General features: G+C 35.7%; 2 protein-coding genes across 3 annotated transcripts; one reads left to right on the forward strand and one right to left on the reverse strand.

Annotated features, from left to right (window-relative positions):
• The first annotated feature begins 3,736 nt into the window (after positions 1-3,736).
• LOC18603832 (Transducin/WD40 repeat-like superfamily protein) lies at positions 3,737-5,620 on the forward strand. Its single transcript, XM_007036038.3, has one exon. It carries the CDS (start codon positions 3,991-3,993, stop codon positions 5,215-5,217), a length of 1,227 nt encoding a protein of 408 aa, XP_007036100.3. The 5' UTR covers positions 3,737-3,990; the 3' UTR covers positions 5,218-5,620.
• A 551-nt stretch (positions 5,621-6,171) lies between these two features.
• Positions 6,172-10,187, reverse strand: LOC18603833 (S-adenosyl-L-methionine-dependent methyltransferases superfamily protein). 2 transcript variants are annotated; one of them, XM_007036040.3, is made up of 8 exons: positions 9,745-10,187; positions 9,470-9,662; positions 9,281-9,390; positions 9,066-9,144; positions 8,872-8,939; positions 8,397-8,463; positions 7,296-7,382; positions 6,172-6,496 (listed from the first exon to the last, which is right to left on the reverse strand). In XM_007036040.3, the coding sequence occupies exons 1-8, from the start codon at positions 9,970-9,972 to the stop codon at positions 6,402-6,404; spliced, it is 927 nt and encodes a 308-aa protein (XP_007036102.1). In that variant the 5' UTR covers positions 9,973-10,187; the 3' UTR covers positions 6,172-6,401. The 2 variants fall into 2 exon arrangements, with proteins under 2 accessions (XP_007036102.1, XP_007036103.1); XM_007036041.3 differs by lacking the exon at positions 6,172-6,496 and having other exon boundaries at positions 7,056-7,382.
• Between the last annotated feature and the right edge of the window lie 5,818 nt (positions 10,188-16,005).

Genomic DNA, 16,005 nt, shown 5'->3' on the forward strand with positions numbered 1-16,005 from the left:
TTTACAAATCGCAGAGAAACCAAAAAGCCAAGTCTCATTGCGTTAATTTTGTTGATAATACACAAATGCTTTTTACTTTGTCCACACCATCATTGAAAGACAAATAGATACTTAGTTGTTCTACTTCTTATGTTAAGACCTATAGATGTGCAGTTCTTTTATATCAAGAATAATGTCCATAAAAGACTATGGATATCAAAATCTCTTTCTGTAGACAAATGAATGAACTGATTGAATCAATCTTTTTACTTAAAAACTTGGAACAAAAGGAAGAAGAAACAAGGCTGTGGGTTACATGGATTCTTATGGGGTTGTGATGTGATCTTAAACACAAGTAATTTCCATCCATTTAATACATCAAATATACCCTCATTAGAAAGATTAATAAATAGTGTAATCAATTATGGGATTGTTAAAATTCATGATGTACTACTCTATAGGCAACTTGTTTGTGGACCAAAACTTATAGCAAAAAAGCAAACATAGAAAATTAAGAAAAGTTAATATTTAGTTTGAAATATATATACATATATATATATATAATATACCCAAAAGATAAAATATTGTAGTGAGAAGTGAGTAGGACATTCACATATATTACTAGCATTCAAAATCATATTATATTGTGCTAGAAAAGGAGCCTTTGTTATTATATTTCTTCACCTTTTTGCCTTTTTTGCTTTCTTTTCTTCTTTGGTTTTGATTGACCCTCTTTGGTGCATATCTTAGAGCACCAACAAAAGAAGGAAAAAGCCATCAGGATTAACTTTGCTTAATGTTAAACAAGGTTTCGATGAACGAGAAGATATTTTTAATTAAAATTAAAACTAATTAATTTTCTATTAAAACAGTTTTCATGTGAAGCTCATATGCACGCATATATATGCCTTTAATTAATTTCATACGAATTTTTGTCATGGCACATAAAATCATGGACATGCTATATGAGTGTATGCCTCAAAGAAATTAGGTTGTCAAGAGATGCAAAACAAATTTAATGATCATAAATATTAATCCATGGATTTTGGGAAGATGACAATGAACTCAGGTTCCTTCCAACAAGTAATTGATGAAAAATGTACCAAAGCTACCAAAATGGACAGTGAGTCAGTTAGCAAGTAAGGTGAGGAAAATAAAGTTTTCGTATATATATTATATATGTCGTGGTCATGTCATATCATGTTTTTGTGATGTTCTTTGATTAATATATAATCAAAAGAGTGGATATAATTAGATTCTTTTACTTGATTAATTTTCTTTGATTGTATTTATTTATTTATTTATTTTCTTGAGTTGATTGCATCTGTAATTCTTTATTCTCTTGTGATTCTTGACCCTTGATTGTACGTCCTGATTTAGTCGATAATGGGAGCTCAGTTGTGTGTCTTCTACACAGTTATAGTATGATATCATTGACCAAATCCTTAAATCTTAATAATTTCATTGACATAATTATCGAATCAATTGAAATAATTTCTCCAATTAATGAGTCATCGACAAAATCTCGGTGTTAAGTTGTGATTAATTAAACGAAAGATGACACAATCAATGATATCAATATGAGGAGCAATGAGCACCACATTGTGGAAAAATGGTATCACGAGTGATGGGAAGTCAAAAAGGTAAAGTGAAAAATATAGCAAACCCAAAAATATTGTAAGAAGAGAATTGCCTTGGATATGTGAAATCAAAGATCCAATTAATGTTGAAAAACACATTTGCAAAAACTTCTATCACCAATTCCAAATCTTTTGATGAATGGCCTTTTCGTGTATGTCTTCAAATTTCAATTTGTTTATATATTTTGTAATTTGAAAATTTCGACATAGCTTTTCAATATATCAATATTCTAGGATTTTAATTTTATAATGGAAAAATATGTGCCTTAATTAATTCTCACAAATAAATTTCGTTCGCGTGACAATGTGCTTACGAATATCTCAATATTATCAATAAGTTCGATGTACTAAAATTAAAAACTCTAAAAAATAATTGTTGAAGGGGAAGAATGAATCAAACATCCGTCATCTTTTCCAAGTGAAATTTGGTACACTTTCTGCCAGCTTAATGCATTACAGAGCACCGTCAAACACTGGATCAAGCACCACCACAACCTCAATTTAAGCAACCATTTTTCTCAAATAATTTTGTGGGTTATCTTTCAGATCATATCCAAGTCGTACCGAACCTCCAGATATATCCTACCCTAACCCTAATCAAGGTAGCTCAAACGTATTGTCACATTCAATTCTACGGGTTCTTAAGCTTTGACAGTGTCGAAGAGAAATTTCTTAGCTATCGATGGTTTGAAGTCCCATTCAGGGTCCTACATGTTCAGCTTCGATGGCAACCTTCATCTAACGGACAAGGCCATCTGTGTGTGGCTTAGCACACATGGGATGATTCCACCTAATCAATGTAGGAGGAGAATCTATGACCCCCATATCTCTACGTAGATAATGTTGACAACTTTGTTTGGATTAGAATTCTAGCGGACGTTGCTTCTGGCTGAGGGTGACAACCCTCCCCCAATGGGTCACCATATATAAAAGCTTTCAGACCCACCCCTCCCCCAATGGGTCACCATATATAAAAGCTTTCAGACCCACCCCCCCCTTTTTAGTTTATTTATTTCTTCTTCTTATTACTATTTTTGAAACATATATTCTTGTTTACTATCATTTACTAGATGGTAGGTTAGGCTAGGCAGTCGAATAATTTCATCAAAATTAAGGGGTACAAGACAATGAGATATACCTCTCGTGATCCCTTGTTTTTAACCAAAATTAGCATTTATTTATTTTTCATATGTCACTTCATGTAGTTATGTCATAATATTATCACAAAATAAGTTTTTTAAATTTATTCTATGGATCTGAAATTTATAAATAGTCTTAAAGTTGTTCTCGAATATTCTGTTCTTTATAAGATACAACATTTAAAAATTAAACAATTAATTTATTATTTGATATTTTTGATAAAAAAAAAAGTTATAAATAGTCATAATTAAAGACTAGGAAAAAACTTCAATATCACTGGACTAAAAATATGATGTAATCTAAAAGATGGATAGATCATGAGAAGTTATAGTGCAAGACAAACTCAAAGCAAACCAGCAATGAATTGTCGTCCAATTCTGAGAATTACAACCAAAAAGAAAAGGGTTCTAGAAATTAATTAGAATATCTTTGTTTTTCTTTCTCTGGATTATAGTGCCAACCTTGAGGTCAATAGGATGATGAATGCATACACCTTGGCCCAATGCCTACCCTTCAATTCCAACTTTATTTTACCTTTTCCCTCTAAAGCTAAAGTTCTACAAACAAGTGTCCATCAATGATTTAACCCTGCAAAAATATGCATGGCTTTTTTAATCAACTTGGCATGTTTTGTCATTCAACAAAGCTGTTTCACAGCCAGCAAGCAATAATAATTAACCAACTGATTAGCCTTAATCTGTATTATCAGTTTCTGCTAATGATTAAATTAAGACCATAAACTTCAGAATCGATCACTGCTGCAGATTGTAACCTGCTTTGATGGATGATCCCTCCACAAAAAGAAGGGTCGGTCATCCCGGCGGGGTGGGTCAAACTTGCTTAACGAAGCTCAATGCTGTGACAAAACTTACCTATCAAAATTAAGCCAAAAAGTGGCATTATTTCTCAACTCATACATCTAAATTCAATTCCTGTTCCCTGCAACGGAGAGAGCATATTAAATGGATGTCTTATGGCTGTCCATAGCCTAATTCTCATGCTTCACCAAGATATAGACATAGAATCGTGAAAACAGGTGCAATGTATTGCTTTCGATCTTAATTACTTTTTTCTGGCCAACAATACTTGTTTCTCAAACAAATCTCAGCAGTGAATACTATACAAATTTCTCCTCTATATATTTTACTCACTTCACGTTCTTCCACCGTGTGCTTTCTCTCTCTCTCTCTCTCTCCCTCTTTCTTTTCTATGTTTTACTGGTATAAGAATCATGTCAGGCCAGCAATTTTGTTATTCGAATTATGATTCTCAATCTCAATCAAGCCGCTTTCAATCAGATTCCACCTCTCTTTGGTCTCAGCCAAGCCTCCCATCTGTTCCTTCCCTCACCTCCCAATTTCACCCGCAACAATACCATCTTTCCAACATCCGGCACCACTGCCTCGCCACCCTAAAAGGACACACCTCCTACGTATCCTCTCTCACCTTCGCCGGAAAGTTCCTTTACACAGGCTCTTCCGATAAGGAAATCAGATTATGGAAGCGCAACACTACTGTAGACTCAGAACCTGATTATGACAATCTAACCAATAATAACATAATAGCTGTGGGAAAGGGTGCTGTGAAGTCCTTGGTAGTGTTAGCTGATAAGCTCTTCAGCGCTCATCAAGACCACAAGATACGAGTATGGAAAATTAGTAACGAAGATCCTGATAACCAAAAGTACACTCGGCTGGCAACGCTGCCAACTTTAAGTGACCGTGCCACGAAGCTTCTCCTGCCCAAGAATCATGTTCAAGTTCGAAGACATAAGACATGCACCTGGGTCCATCATGTTGATACGGTATCCGCCCTGGCCTTATCCAGGGATGAGACCCTTCTATATTCAGTTTCCTGGGACAGGACACTCAAAATCTGGAGAACCAGTGATTTCAAATGCTTGGAGTCGGTGTCAAACGCTCATGACGATGCGATAAACGCCGTGGCATTATCCGATGACGGAGACGTTTATACAGGATCAACCGACAAGAAAATCAAGGTGTGGAGGAGAAGCTCAGGAGAGAAAACCCATTCTCTAGTTGCTACACTCGAAAAACATAACTCCGGGATCAACTCTCTAGCAATAAGTCCTGACGGGTCTACTTTGTATTCGGGTGCAAGCGACCGGTCCATAGTTGTCTGGGAGAAGGATGGCGGAGATGGCAATGGCATGACGGTGGTTGGTGCACTTAGGGGGCATACGAAGCCCATACTGTGCTTGGCGGTTGTGTCGGATTTAGTTTGCAGTGGTTCAGCAGATAAAACGATTAGAATCTGGAGGAGAGGGGTGGATACAAGTTATTCTTGTTGGGCAATCTTGGAAGGGCATCAAGGCCCTGTTAAGTGCTTAGCCGGAGCAGTTGATCGGTGCAACCCTTCCGATACATCATATGTTATTTACAGCGGAAGCTTGGACTGCGACGTCAAGGTGTGGCAGATTGTTGTTCCTTTTCTCTAGAGTTTAAACTTCTTACTTATAATTCTTCCTTACCCATTTTTAATTTGTACAAAGTAAAGCAGAGTGTTGTAATCTGTATAATTTCATTTCTGAATTCATTTCCATGGCCAAAGTTTGTAGTAGAATCACTGTATTGAGCTAAAGATCCATGAAGGGATGTTCAACCGTAAGCTCAGGAGTTGAAAGCTGTGCCATGTTTTTGGCTTTTTTCCATTGACTTCATAACAGGCAAACAAGCGAAGGGTACAACGAAACAACAGCTACTGTTCTTTGGTTAGTTGACAAGAACCTGGCCTACTGCTTTCAAAGCTGTTTCACCTTTTCTCTCCACTGCAAAAATTTTTTTGGCCACTAAATAAGTAAATATATTCAAACATGGAAGCTTCTGCTTCTTTGAGCTGTACTTTATTTGCCATTCTTCCGTACAATTTTTTCCCTTGCCATTTCCTTTAAGTTTACATGCCATTCATGCGAGATTTGGTTGGATTGTGGGATTCAAGGAGACAGTGGGCAGTAATTAGAGCCTAGATAAGCATTGCAAAGAAAAAGTTAAGGTTAATCATGCTTAAATCCATGATTTTTGTTTCTTCCTATCAAAAGAACACCCAACATTATTTTATGTAAGTGTCTTTATCATGTGTCATATAGGAAAATAGAGATAATGGTCTTACTTTTACAAATATAAGTTTAGCAAAAGTCAGTAGGCACAAGCAAATTACTATCCAAATTAAAGGGACATAAGATAATTAGAATTTACTTTTCATCTAGATCCCTAAAAAATCCATATGGATTTATGATATCCATGGAAGTTACATTTCCCTTCGTTTTTTATCATACAACTTATACTAAATTATTCTTATGATGTGAGTACAAATTGTGAGAATGTGAAACGTGGCAGCACGATGTCATATAGATCTCTACCTTAATATCTTCATGAACCTAAAATGCTTGATAGAAGTTTCAAAGGTATGACCTACTTAACTAATTACAAGTGGCTGGGAAGTTAGGTAAATGTCACCATTCTCGTCCCACCATTATTGTTAACCTAATTTCTCCCCTACATATTGTTGTTTTCAAAACCCACCCCTCTTTATATATATGAAAAGAACATTGGATCAACGGAAGAGAAAAACAGGTATACTATTCGTCCAATGCTTCCTTCATAGTATTCAAACAAAACATTGCTATGTACCTTCTCCTAATTGAGGTACCGTGTTATCCATATCTCTGTGCCAGGTCAATTGCTTAACTGGAAAGTGAACGCCTTTACACTTTTTACCTACATCAGATGAATATGTGAATATTAGCCTACTCAAAGAAACAACCCCATCAAGATTACCTTGCCAAATCGACAAAATCAAAATACTAGAACAATCCCTTAAACTAATGGCCACATGACTTGTGTATGAACTTGATCCTGACATGAAAGATGAACTAAGAGTCAATTAATTTGGCCCAATGGTGTATCAATAAACACATACAGACACTGACTGTCCTGCACATACAGTTAATAGATGCTTCTTTCTACGTAGTATTGCATTGGATTATGTTCATACTCAATCTTTTTATCATACTTTTAAAGGGTAGTCCACAATTTATTATGGATTGGGATGTTACTGATAAACAATTCATTAACAAATTCCTTACAGGGCAGCATTGGTCCCCTCCAGAATTCACTTTCTCTACAGTTGGAAGATATATATCTTTTAGCAAAGCAATTTCATGCAGCATATGTATTAGAAACTTGTCAATAAATTTAAGAACAACTTCATTTTGCGAAAACCAGAAGGAAGTTAGTGATTTACAATCTTGTCAAGTTAGAAAATCATCCCCTAGCATCCAAAATAACAAGCCAAATATATTGAGAAAACTGAAATTGCACATCAAGTACAATAGTCCACTGTCGACGAGTAAAGTCTTAAGCTTACTCTCAACCAATAGCCAAGTTGTTCATTAAAAAAAAGAATAATTCCAGAATACAAACCCATATACATTTGGAGGTGCAGGAAGCATTACAAAGTAAAGCAGACAGCAGAACAGACACCCTAATTATCAGAGTGGCACTTTTGTCGGTGTACCTGGACCACGTGGATATTTTCTTGGAGTGGGGTGATTTTTTAAGCAAATGATAGCAGTTCTCCGTCCATGTGGGCTGTGTGATTCCACTAGATGAATTCAGATAATGCAAGGTCAGTTTCAAAGTTGAATTAAACAAATAAATGAATGAAAAGGATAAATGACTACAGATTTAACTAGATTTTATTAAAAGCACAACCAACTATACAATGACAAATGTCATTCTGGTAACCAAAAAAAGAATAGGAATCACAACAGAACATTGCTGTCAATGACCCAACCTTGCAAGTTGTACTTTCAAACATAAGAAAAACTAGAACAAGCCTCTTACACTTCGCTGAACTTTCTAGAAGAATGGACAACTCTGATCTTTGTATCCAAGGCCACACTGTAAAATCTAATCTAAATAGAAATTTAGCCGACCATTCAGTGCCTGGTATTGCAATCACCATGCATGTGTGTGTGCAGACATGTGCATACGTGTGCATTTGCATATGTGCACTTGGATCTGACAGGACTTTTCCTACCATAGCCCAAATCCTTTTCCACACATAAGATCCCTCTTCAAGTAAGGGCAATCTATATCGTTTTGGTTTTGAAATAATTAATCATCCGTGTACTCCCTTAGATACCATCTGCTCAAACCTCCTCCAAAATCCTGACACAAACACCAAATTTTTGCATCTCCTGAAGTTAGCTAAACATGTTCATAATTAGGTGATCATCCACAAAATATCATTTCTTCCAAGTCTCAGAAATTTTTCTCCGCCTTTTACAAAAGAAATGTTGACAACAAAAAATGGAGCAGGACCTCACATTGCTCCATTTATCAAACAGAGGTAAAGATCTTGACCAGCATGTAAATGCTAAATCTAGTAAAAGTGCGTGATCGACATGGATTTTACATTGATGCAGAGTAATGAAGCTAGAAGTATTTAACTTACTTTACCTACTAATAAAACCAATGACGGTTAATGGAAACCATGCAAAGCAATGACGCCATAGTCATAAGGCAATCAACAACCGTCTAACATTTATCTATTCTGCAGTACAAGCCAGTGATGCCACTGTGACAGCTCAAAACTAAAATATGATGAACACACCTGAGCGGAGTTGCAATATGGAAGCACCCAACAATTTGATTGCTCTTTCTGCATTTCTAACTTCCTCCTGTTAACATGCACCACATGCAAAAAGTTGGTTGACAGTTAACATTTGCTAGGAATAAAGAGAATTAGATAACTAGAAACACTGTACTAAGAATATGAAACTAGATTATCATACTAGTGGGTTCTTGAATTTAATTAAGTGAAATTTGAAGATATGAAATAACCAAGGTTAATTTGAAAAACAAACAAAAAAAATGTCCTGCACAAAAATTTATTTCTAACTGACTTGAGAAAAGATTAACTACGAGGTTTTAGAGAAAGAATCACAAAGCCAAAAATGTACAAGTACATGAAATAGCCAAAAAGGTATAAGTACATGAAATTGCAAATGTTAACAAGTTTACATGCTACATAGAACAAATTACTCATATGTAAAAAGTCATTTCCAAGATGAAATCCATATACATACTTTAGGATCATGACCTTTTGCAGCGACAAACAACCCACCAACACGAACCAGAGGAAGGCAGTATTCAGCTGAAAATTGAAAGAAAGCAAGATAACCCTAAAGCTTGCAGTCTTAGACAAATATGAAATAAAAATTTAAAAAAAAAAAAAGAGAGAGAAGAATTTCAATATAGGAAGTTTTCATATCATAATTACCTAGAACTCTCATTTCTGCGACTGCCCTGGCCACTGCTACATCAAATTTCTCTCTGAAGCCGATATCCTGCCCCAGATTCTGTCCTATAACAACAGTCATCAGAAAATAAAGCTGAGCAATGCACTAAAATCAATTTTTTTTCCTTTTACAAGGATATTAAGATAATGATAGGTAAGTAAACTAAAAACCCCCATAAGGAGTGTTAAAACAATACCTCTGCTCTTTCCCTTACAACCTGAACATTGGACAGCCCAGTAAGATTTACCACATGCTCCAGGAAAAGACATCTCTTGTTCACAGACTCAACCAACGTTACTGCCCAACCTACGCGTTTTCGTATAATTAGAAAAATTAAAAACCAAGATTAAATGAGAATATTGAAAAGTGAAGTGAGGTAGTGAACCAGGACAAGCAATAGCTAAAACCAAGCCAGGGAGCCCGGCACCAGTTCCCACATCAACAATTCTGAGATTGTCAAATGAATCGTTACAACTTGAGACATAAGAGTTTTGAATAGGAGGAATAATAGCAAGGGAATCTTCAATGTGCCTATCCATTACTTCACTAACTTCTTTGACAGCCGTCAGATTCATTTTCTGCAAAGAAAAGAACAAACCCATCACAGAAAAAAGACACAAAACATCAAACTTTTGACAGTTTTCTGAGCGGCAGTGATACCTGGTTCCATTGAAGCAAAGCGTCGACGTAGAGACGAACCTGGTCCTTTTGGCGGGAAGTCAAGGTTTCAAAAGAAGAAGAGCTGCGAATTGCGGCGGACGTTTGAGAGTTAAAGCTGAGGGTTTGCGGCGGTGGAAAGGAGGTTTTGGGTTTGGATAATGGAAGGTGTTTGACAAGAGTTCCCAGAGAGGATGGGACGTTGAGGATTTTGCAACGGCAAACTACCATTTTCTTTAGCCTTTGAGCACAGCCTTACACCTTGCGGATTCTTTTTTTTTTTTTCTGCTTTCCTTAATAATTTAATTGGTGCAACGTAGTAGAAGTCGGCCCAACTTTGCATCAGCACCAAGTGCAAAAGAAAGAAGCATAAGAGGCCCGATGTGCAGCCCCTTGTATTAGCCTTAAGCCTTAGCCGTTTAGCCTACAATGTGGGTTTGGAAATGGGATAGATGGATGGCCCTTTGTTTTAGATTTTTAAGTACCATACTATCATGTGCTCTCATTTATAATAAATTAATAAATATTCAAATATTTAACTCATTAATTAATATACAATTTTTTTTTACATAAGATTAAAAAAATAAAAATTCGAGACAAATAGATAGTTCCAACTCCATCTACCCATCAATCTCAAACTTCCCATTTCTATGAAAATTCTAACTTTATTTTTACCCTTTGACCCAAGTTAAGGTTAATTAAACAATCAAACTCCAACTTTTAAAGATAATGACAACAAATTTTGATTTATCATATAATTTCAAGTAACACTTACACATGTGGAAGAGGTGAATTGGAATCTCTTTTGCTTTGGAATAAAAATAAATGTACAATGAGCATGCGGTTAAAAGCACGTCGTAGGGTTGAGAATGTGAGGAGATTGGGGTCGAAGTGTCAACCCACTTTCCGGATGCAATGATGAAGGCGACAGAATTTTTTTGGATCCAAACAATTCTTAGGCACAGTATTAGAAGGAGACCTTTTCTGTGTTGGGCCACCCCAACTCATCACAAGCGTGGCCGTGACACCCTAAAAAGTCTTTGTGGCCCCAACTCCCACTTCCATTTCAATTTAGAATTTTTTTTTATATGAATTATTCTCTATTTTCTATTTTTTTTCACAAATTAAATTACCCGTGTTGACGGGTCGATGCATATGTCACAAGTCCGCACTTTCAATTTAAAAAACAAATAAATTAGGTATAAAAAAATTATCCTAAAAAGCAAATAGATATAATCGTAATACGAATCAAATTTAAATTCTAAATCGATGATATAAATCTAAAAACATTAAATAATTCATGATTCGAAAATTTATTCATGTTATATACATATCTCTTGCTCAAAGAAGTGCACTAGAGTCATCGTCCGACTCTAATTAATACTAGTACTGTTGTTGATATTGTGGTGGATGGGAATCTATCTTTTGCATCATTCCAAGTTGGACACATTCTCGTAGTAGACAAATCTCTCCACTGGGTTTGTATAGACATAACAACTGTAGATTGATGTGGCATGTCACAGATAATTTCCAACAAAGTTGATGTAAGTATCAAACAACGGAGAAAAAGAACATGGGCTGATGGCAATGCCCCCCATGGACAGCATCCATAAAAGACACTGCTACCGGACATGGAATAGTCTCTACTTTTTCATCTTTGGGGGTTTGAGTTTTAGGCTTGGTTTTGGTGCTAAAAAGATTTGAATCTCCTCAATTCTTATCTTTTTCTTTTTTTCACTTTTTAAATTTTCTAGAGTTTGCACTTTTTCCATTGATCAAACTACTTTGCTTTGCCATTAACAAAGAAGAAAAGAAAATGCTGGCTACTGTGGGATGACTTTATCAGAGTCAAACTTAAAAAGTCATCGAGAAAAAGGGGTTTTACATGTTACATATGAGAGCTATATCTAACCCTAAAGACAGCTTGCATTTTGCCTGATATTCTCCAAACAAAAAGATGATGCTACTTCTACTTTTAAGGGCCTGTTTGAGTCCTAGAACATGGGTGGGGTTGGTTTACTTAGGTTCTAGAGATAGCAAAACCTGTTTATACACTAAAAAAAAAAAAAGCTGAATTTTAAGCTGATTAAAGGGTTTTCTCAAGCCTGTCTTACAATGCTAATTAAAGCTCAGAACCTGAAACTGGTTTATCAGCATGGAAACTTGAAATGAGTTGAAATGAATGAAAGGCGTGGCAGGAGAAAGAATTGATAAAAGAGATAAACAAAACAATGCATTCCTGGTCTTGGATTGCACCTGCACATAACTTATGGCAGAAAGAACCATATTGGGTGCGGAAATGAGCAGCAAATAACCATGATAGACAGCCACTTCCATATCTCTACAGCTATGCAGCTGGGTGGTTGGAAAAGTAAACAATTGTCAAAATACTACTGTTAATTTGATTTGGCTAACACGAATCGGTGTCACCAAACAGCTGTAACTTTATCTTCCCTTCCCTTTTTCAGTTTCCACCAGCTGTACTCGTAAGTTACCAAAAAACAACAGGGAAGATCAAGAAGTAAAATGCATACAGGTTTGTAATTGACAATGTAGCTAACTAGATATGTGAATCTGATTTCCATATGTTCATTAAATATATGGTTGGGCTACTCATAATCTTTCGATCAAAGTTCATTTTCCGTCTTAACTATCAATGTGTTGAGGATTATGAACAGATAGAGATAACAAGATACAATGAATTTGCTTTCCTTATTGCTTAATTCGGAGGAATCTTATTCTTATCCTTAGTCTTTGTCTAGTACAAAATAAGAAGGATTAGTGCAAACTTCGAAAAAGAGAGGGGAAAACAGCACAAAAAAGGGTTAAAAAAAAAGGGTATATACCACAAAAATTTTCTTTGTATGACAGAAAGATAATTGCAATTGAGGAACAGCAACGAACATTTTTGTCTCCACTCCTCTAAACTTATAGCAGTTACCAGGGTGCTTTTGCAGGAAAGAGGAAAGCAAAGCAAAGTATACTCCCCAACAACCAAGGCCCCACCCCACACAATGTTCCTCACAAAAATTCTTCGATCCTCTCACTCTGTCAGGAATTCCTGAGTTCCATGATTCCTCTGTCCTCATTCTTTTAATATTCTTACTAGCTAGTTATTTCCCTGTGGCCTGCCAAATTCCCCTTCTTTAACTAGAACCAATAAAGCTTAGCTCATTTCATCTTACTCCAGATACAGTCACAAACAGCCTTTTACTGTTTTGCATTATAAAAATCAAACCAACTTAGAATATAAAAGATACTAAAAACAATCTGCTACAAACATTATTATTTTGCTTCTCAATTAATGTGAAAGTGTACTGTAAATCATATTCAAATCACCAATATGTAATTAAGTAACTTGATCTATAATTAGAGTTTTTAAGTATAATTTTAAATTAAAGTTTGTTGATAAACAAAGACATGAAATTATAATCTTTAGAATAGAAGTAACTTAAAGCTATCCATCTTGGTGGTTGGGATGAAGATCAATCACTCCGTCGTCTAAATGGTCAAAGGGGGACGGCTGCTTGCACCTATCTAATTGGATGGTTTCGCAAATGGTGCTGCAACTGTTTGCATCTGATAACTGTTGACATAAAAGAATATTAAATAGGGTTGGGGGGTTTCCTTTTTCTTTGAGAGCAAGAGCTGGGGGCAAGAAAAAGCTAGCACCATGGGTTTCGTGATAATATAATTCTCCCCTTAGAGAGAGAGAGAGAGAGAAGGAAAGCATCAAACATCAAAGTCTCTCTCTCCGTAGACTGAGAGAGAGGAGAGAGGGCAGGGCACGCAATACCTTGGATTTTTTTTCTTCATATCCATTCAACAGCAATCATCATGCCCTCCTCCTCCTCCTTCTCCCCACCTCTGACTCTTCAATACCATCATCATTACCCCCTCACCACCACTACTCATGATCATCCCCTCTCCCTTTTCAATATCCACCAACTTCACATCCCAAGACCAAAAGCAAACCAACAGCAACAAGACGACCAAGAAGAAGAAGAAGGTCAAGAAGAAGAAGAAGAAGAAGAAGAAGAAGAAGAAGAAACGAGCAGCAGGATTAATTTCTTACAAGCCGATCATGACAAACTCTTTTACTAGTATATTTTATGAGTGAAAGGGTCTCTTTTTCCAAAGGATCCAACAACTCTACGGGGAATCAAGCTTCTCGGTCCGATCATTTGCTAGATCAAAGCAAATCACACAAGTTTTGTCTACAATGGGGTTTCTTCCTTTTTCATCACTTCGGTCCATCACTCAGTAAAACTGGTACAATAGCTATATAGGTAGCTTTCCTTTTGCACATGGACTCTCTACCTTTTATATTCTAGGTATGGTTTCGAGACCATTTATGAAAGAAGAAGAAGAAGATGCTGATTGTATGTGCTTAAATTTTTTTTTCTTTTTGTGTTCGTTATTTTCTTTCTAGATCTCTAAATTTTCCCAAACATGTTTCCGTGGTCTTCTCTTGATTTTTGTTTGTTTGGTGCAATGATATTATGATGGAAGGAACTTGTTGTTTGATATACAATATAATTATTCTTCATGACAGATATATGCAATAAGTATTCCTCCTGCCATATTTGTTCTTGGAAACCTGACCAAAACCGTATAACTTTGCCAGAGTTCCCGTCTTAGACGACTGAGAAACTCCATAGTCCTTGTCACCATCCTCCCTGCAATCCTAGGTACAACAATATTCCTCAATGCTCAAACTAGGGTTTGCTAACTATCTATGTATATTCATACCTTCATATGTGTATATACACATAAATATATTTCATAGGGGATATAAATTTGCGTATTAACCGAAAGCTAAAGAGACAAAGCTGTCAAGTATTCCTAATTTTCACTTCCCTTCAATTAAATGATCGTATTCAAGATCAATTCCTTTTTCACCAGATTAAACATGTGATGGTCAAGCAAAATGAGATCCATGGTGAAGCCATTATCGGATGCATCATGCACATATGAAAGATGCCTTAGCCTTAGTCTAAGCCTAGGCGTGTTGTTGAGATATGGTTGTGATCTTCCATGAGATATGTTGGTGTAAAGAAATAGTACATGAGAATTTATGATTAAGAGAGAAGCGATCAGAGAACTTTAATGTTTTACATTTCTATGGAATTGGCCGACAAGGGTTAATAAGAAGTTTGGGAGTAGAAATATATATATATGTGTTGCCTGCATATTTTCAATAGGATGCTGCTTTTGAGGATAATGCCTGCAAGAGCAGCAGCAAAAGTAAAAAAAAAAAAAAAAAAAACAAACCAAGAAGTAATCATGGAGGAGTATGTACTTGTCTTTACCTTGCAACTTTTGTCAAGTCTTTTTCTTGGAATTACACTTTGTAGATTTCTTTGCTATATTCCCTGTTTTTATGCTTAAATCTCAGCTTTGGAATCCCATTATTCAACTCATTATTCTCTTCTTCAGATGGGAAAATTTTTTCCAAACCATTGCTTCGCATGCTCATGCCTGGCTAATGCAAGTCAAATTAAGCATGGGGGGATTTCTTTTGTTTCACATTGGACCTTTTGTTTCATTTGCTTCGTGAAATCCTGAATACCCTATATCCATATATATGAGAAAATACAATTTTAAAATGGCTGAATGAAAAGGATTAGGTCTAGATGAAATTAGAAATACCCCATTAATTCAATCATTAGTATGTAGCATTTTTGTTTTATTTGGTGGTTCAGCTAGGTATGTGTATATCTATCTATGTAAAGGAATATATATATATATATATATATAGTCCACCACTGGAAAAGAATCAAATACTGCATCTTCATTTCATATACATATAGTACTTTTGTGGTGTCTCGTTACTTGTTTACAATATTTTTAAATAAAAATAATAACTCCATTTTTACTTTTTAACATCACCTTCTTTTAATTCTTTACGGTGCTTTTTGGTAGTAATAATCTGGAATCACACTTTTTCATAGCAATTCCTCGTAACACTTTTCAAAAGCACTTTTCTTCTCAATCTGAACTTTTGTTTTGAACCCTAACAACATCGCTAGGGTAGGAGCATGCTTTTTAATTAAGCACTTGCAGCACAACCGGATGCATACCTAGGCCTAGCCCTAGCCAGCATTTAACATAAATATTATAACATCACAATATTTCATCCATTTCTTAAGTTACACAATACTTGGATCATTCTAGTACTGCATATTGTTAAACATCAAGAATTGGTACCATTTTTTAATAATAACAATAATAAAAAGATATTTAGGTTGGAGATTTGAATCC

The sequence above is a fragment of the Theobroma cacao genome, chromosome 3 (genome assembly GCF_053813885.1).
Source record: "Theobroma cacao isolate CCN51 chromosome 3, ASM5381388v1, whole genome shotgun sequence".
NCBI lineage: Eukaryota > Viridiplantae > Streptophyta > Magnoliopsida > Malvales > Malvaceae > Theobroma > Theobroma cacao.